The sequence below is a fragment of the Nicotiana attenuata genome, chromosome 2 (genome assembly GCF_001879085.1).
Source record: "Nicotiana attenuata strain UT chromosome 2, NIATTr2, whole genome shotgun sequence".
NCBI lineage: Eukaryota > Viridiplantae > Streptophyta > Magnoliopsida > Solanales > Solanaceae > Nicotiana > Nicotiana attenuata.
The window spans coordinates 30,833,112-30,838,232 of NC_031990.1; the positions used below are offsets into that span (position 1 = coordinate 30,833,112).

The 5,121-nt window shown below is 31.7% G+C and overlaps 1 protein-coding gene across 1 annotated transcript; it reads left to right on the top strand.

The window, feature by feature from the left end:
• Window positions 920-4,157, top strand: LOC109222898. Its single transcript, XM_019387189.1, has 4 exons — window positions 920-1,017; window positions 1,158-1,278; window positions 1,844-1,916; window positions 3,744-4,157. Exons 1-4 carry the CDS (start codon window positions 948-950, stop codon window positions 3,993-3,995), a joined length of 516 nt encoding a protein of 171 aa, XP_019242734.1. The 5' UTR covers window positions 920-947; the 3' UTR covers window positions 3,996-4,157.

Genomic DNA, 5,121 nt, shown 5'->3' on the forward strand with positions numbered 1-5,121 from the left:
AGCCATTTTTCACATCATGGAGTAGTGGAGAGTAATGGTTATTTTCAAGATCATGGGGTAATTAAGAAGAGATCGTGACATATTTTATTTTAATATTAAAATGCTAATATTCTAACATATATTCCTAACAAATGTATAGCAATACGCTCTCATAGTATGCTGGTCTCAGTGCCTGTTTATCCAGTCTCAATAATACAAATATATATATATATATATATATATATATATATATATATATATATATATATATATATATATATATATATATATATATATATATATATATTCCTTAGCTTGATGGAGCTTAAGCAACGCCTTATGTGTGAGCGAGAGATGTTAATAAAATATTAGGCTTTTGGGCCTAGTAGTCCCATAAAGGGTGCTAGCTAATTAAAAATTAATATGCCATTATGTCTAACCCTTGGCCCTATAGTGTAGTTTATCTAAATACCACTAGGGTGTTAGGAGTCTCACTTTAGTTCACAAAGAGAACGGCTAGGATTTATTATCAAGTGAGAATCACGCTGTGGAAATAAGGGGAGTCAATCCACTATGTTAGGATTCCCAATGATCAGTAATTCAAGTCGGACTACTGTAGATGTTCCGCTTCTGCTAAGAAAAAAATACGTAAATATCATAATTCGTTTTATTACACGCAAAAACAAATGTAGATTCTTCTTTGAGGTAAGAGTTATGCTCAAATTGAGATAAAAGTTTGTTCTTTTGGTTCTCTTAGATATTGAGTACTCAAACATTCCTTGCTTCGCTACCAAACCACTCCTATCATCATAACTAAAATATTTATGATCAATTTGGACGAGAAACCACAAAAGAGTTTTTGCTTCATGCACAAGATATACTCTTCCTCCTTTCCAAGTCTCATTTCACATTAGTAGATCTGTCTTAGAGGTAATATATAGCTCTTGTTCTTGAGGTTTCTCCACCATATGCACCTTCACTTTTTTCTTTGCCAATATCATTTAACGATTAGTATGGGTCTATCCCTCAAGAAATTTGGTCTGTCTCTTCCTCTATTGAATATACACACATGATTTCTTGTTGCCGTTTCTTTATTCTTTCACGAAGGACCTTTTATAAGTGAAAAGGGAAATAATAAGGCCATTTTGTAATGTTTTATTTTTGTGTTTAATTTGCAGCAAATGATGAGCAGAATGATAATGTTGGTCCGATGATAAATGAACTCTATGAAAGTCATTTTAAGAATACGGAGAACTGGAAATTTGCTCAATTTTGCCGTGTAGTCTGCCTAACAGTCGAGTGAGTAATTTTCCATTTTTAAAATAAATTCTGATGTAATTGACAATAGCCAATGTTCCTTTCAAATTAAATTTATATAAGAATTTTGGACCAGAGAAATGTTTTTTATAATATTTTTGTCTAATTTAAAATTTCTGAGGATTCTTTTCAAAGGACTATTCAAAACTTAGTCGATTAATTTTGACATTGAGAAGGTAACAAGTGAATGTCATTATTAGCTAGGGTTTAGAGTGACTAACAAATGCTATTTGGTATTATTAGCATAAAGCCAAATGTTGGTAAACTCAATTCGCTTACTCATTACTTACTAAATGTGTGGGAGTACTCTATTAGAATATATTATCTTCTAAATCTGTTGTACGAGTGTTCTCATAAAACTGTCATGATTTTAAATTAACTCCGATCATTACTTTATGATTCTGCGTTGAATCATATTATTTAATGTCAAGTATTCCTACTTTTTTAATCTGATTTATTTTAAAGGGAGAAACATAAAAATAAAATAAAAATTAAAAAATAAAAATAAAAATCCGAATCTGTTTTATATCATTGTTTATTTTGGTAGAGATATCAACGAAAAGCTGGGGAGTACACAGTTTAGGGTGCCAAAGATTGAGGAACTCCAGCGACTATACGACGTAAGTATGCAAATGAGAACAATTGATGTTATTGTTTTCTACATTAACGATATGTTTTCAATAGAGATGCAATTCAATTAGGAAATAATGATGTGGATGTGTTTCCATTATGAACCTTTAGTTATTGTAGCATATTTTGTAGAATGAGATTTATTAAGAAAGTTAAAAAAAAATGTAATGTTCTATCACTAAAACTAATACAAAGAGTAGATTAGCTTGTTGCTTTCAAATGCGAAGCATAATTTTCTGGTTAGGAGTAAAAAGACAAGTAAAATATTTTTTTCTATTTTAAATTGTTAGGATAAGTCTTATGACACGCTCTGCTGCATATACACTTATATTTATTTTAAACTTCTTTGTTTTAGTGATTTGAAAAGCTTAAATTTTCATTTGAATAGACAAAAAGAAGGTTGTCATTTGTTCGTTAGAAAACTTTCTATTGTACTTTTTTCGGGGGGAGTCTTCTACTATACTTTCATTTATACTTTTTTCCTTTTCTGCCACTCAATCAAGTTTCTCCATTAATATTTACTTCCTCCGGTCCACAATAAGTGATCAATTTACCTTTTTATTTTTGTCCAAAATAAGTATCAATTTATATAATCAAGTAAAAATTCAATTTGCTTTTCCAAAATTACCCTTATGTACCTATCCCTAAAAAATCTTTTACTCCTCACATTAAATTATGCTGCAACATTTAATTAAGAATAGTTTAGTCACACTAACTATTTTTGTCTATAATTTAGTATTTTCTTAATGGTGTGCCCAAGGTAAATTGGTCACTTATTGTGGACCGCAGGGAGTAGTAATTACCCATTGCAACTTAACACTATGTTTGGATCATTATTATCCATCGTATTGTACTGTATTGTATTATATTGTATTGTATTGTATCGTTTTTGGATATAACGTTTGGATAGATTGTATCGTTTGTTGTTGTTAAAATAACATTTTGTTGTTTGTTTTGACTATATCGTACTGTACTTTAACTGATAAGTTCACTAAAATACCCCCAATTGTTTTAAATAAAATTTATTAAGAATTACACGTAAAAATAATTTAAGACAACCTCTCTCTAATAATTTACGATTAATTACGTAGCTAGAAAACAAGAGCAAAACCTGGAAAAAAGGTTAACTAATATTAGCAACAAAAAAATTAAAAATGATGGAAAGAGACAAGAATTGAACGGAGACTTGGATTAAAAGAACGGGGCAAATCAACTCTAGAAAAGATGGAAGAAGACAAAGTATGTCAATAGGTTGGAGATTTGGAGTTAAAATAAAATAAAAATTAAATAATAAAATAGAATTATAGAGTATAAGTAAGGGTCCCACCACATCAAATCGGTTGTTTCATAAAATGGGGCTTTTGGTTATTCCGGAGCAATAAATTTAACAATACGATACAACCAGTTTTAAATAAACAATCAAAACAAACATTGTATTGTGATTACAGTACAATACAATACAAAGGGTAACAACCATCCAAACAAGCTCTAAATGTTAGTTTGTACTGTCTTCTACTGTTCGTTTCGTTTAATTACAGAGTTAGAATATATATCAGGTAAATATGTTAACATGGACTTTCACAATATTGGATAAAGACGTATGGGAGAATTATATTCATTAATCGTTAAACATTGGGAAATTAATATAAAAAATAGCTTTACTACTCCTCAAGGTCAATCTAGAGAAAACGTAGCTTGTCTTTTCTTTATTTTTTATTTTTTATTTTTTATTTTTGAATTATTAAACCCCACATTTATTTGACTGTAAAGTATTGCACTAATAGAAACTCAGAGCATTTTTCATTTCAATTTTACAGAAATATCTCATAAACAAAGGATCAAAATCGTTGACACCGGAAGAGTATCAGAACATGCTTAAAGAAATCATTCTTGATACAAAAGTTACCGGCTCTGGAGCCAAAGACGTATTGTTGTACTTGTTTGGAGTTCCTGTCACTGCTTTATTCATTAAGCAAAGCTTTATTCCACAAGCCATTCCTAATGAGATCTTTATTCCTGGCATCACTTCTGCAACTGTTTTTCTTCTAGCCAAACTCCACAAGATTTAGAACGTCTCTTATAGAACTTGTGAAAATCTCCACTTCTGTACTTGGTTTCTATTCAATTTCTGATTTATTTCTTATTTCCGTCGTGTATGTTTTAAACACGATCATATCAAAATTGTGAAATATGCTTATTTAAATCTATTGATCACCATTTACTTTTAATAACGTAGTCTTGGGACACTATTGCATACAGCAGAATACAATCTTAATCGTGGTCTAATCTTGTAATCCGGCCCTTTGTATTCCAATTTGAGACATCTAAGAATTTCATATGGATGAATACTCATGTAGATATTGGTATTAATAGGAGAACGTTGGGATCATTAATTAAAACTAATAATATTTTCTGCTTTTGAAGTCAGATCATGGATATATATTTGTTAAATCTATGTTACGTAGAAGATTAACATTAAGATAATTCTAGTCGGTAATGATCCAACCGATCGTTTTGAGTTTTAGAACCCCCCACCCCCACCCCCTTACTTTTTTCAGGAAAGCTAAATTCTTTTAGTCTTCCAGGGGGATCGAATCTTAACAAACTGACGTATTGTAATATCAACCCCTCCCCCCTCCCCGTTTTTGACTTCTCATAGGTATTACTTGTGAGTATGGGTGGCACGGGTCCCGATGGACTTGGGGGTATTTTGAAACACTTGAACTCAAATTAGAAGCCTCATGCGAATAGGCTTGATCAATATCAATATTTTGGGTAAATGAGCTGATATTCATGTGTTGAGGGGCTCAAATGCAATTCGACACTGTTGCATAAAAGTTGAAAACCTAACAACACTTAATATTAATTTGAGACTTAATTTTGAATTGTAGTGTTTCCTTTTGAACTATTTAGCCTTTGGGTAAGTTCATGTAGGGTATTTGAACTAGTTGACTTGGTTTGAAGGGGTCCTGGAAGGAGGGGAAGGGGGAGGGTGAGTTTTGGGATAGTCTGAGGTGGTTTTGGAGTCACAAAGACCATCAAAAACTGCACAAGTTGCAGAGACTCGCGACATATGGCTCGCAACGCAAGGAGCAGGGCGATGACCCTGAGGCAGAACCATAAGACTCGACCGGTTATTTTGAGCTTTAGCATTTTGTTCGACGGGTTGAGACCTTGAGTAGTTTCATATGATAC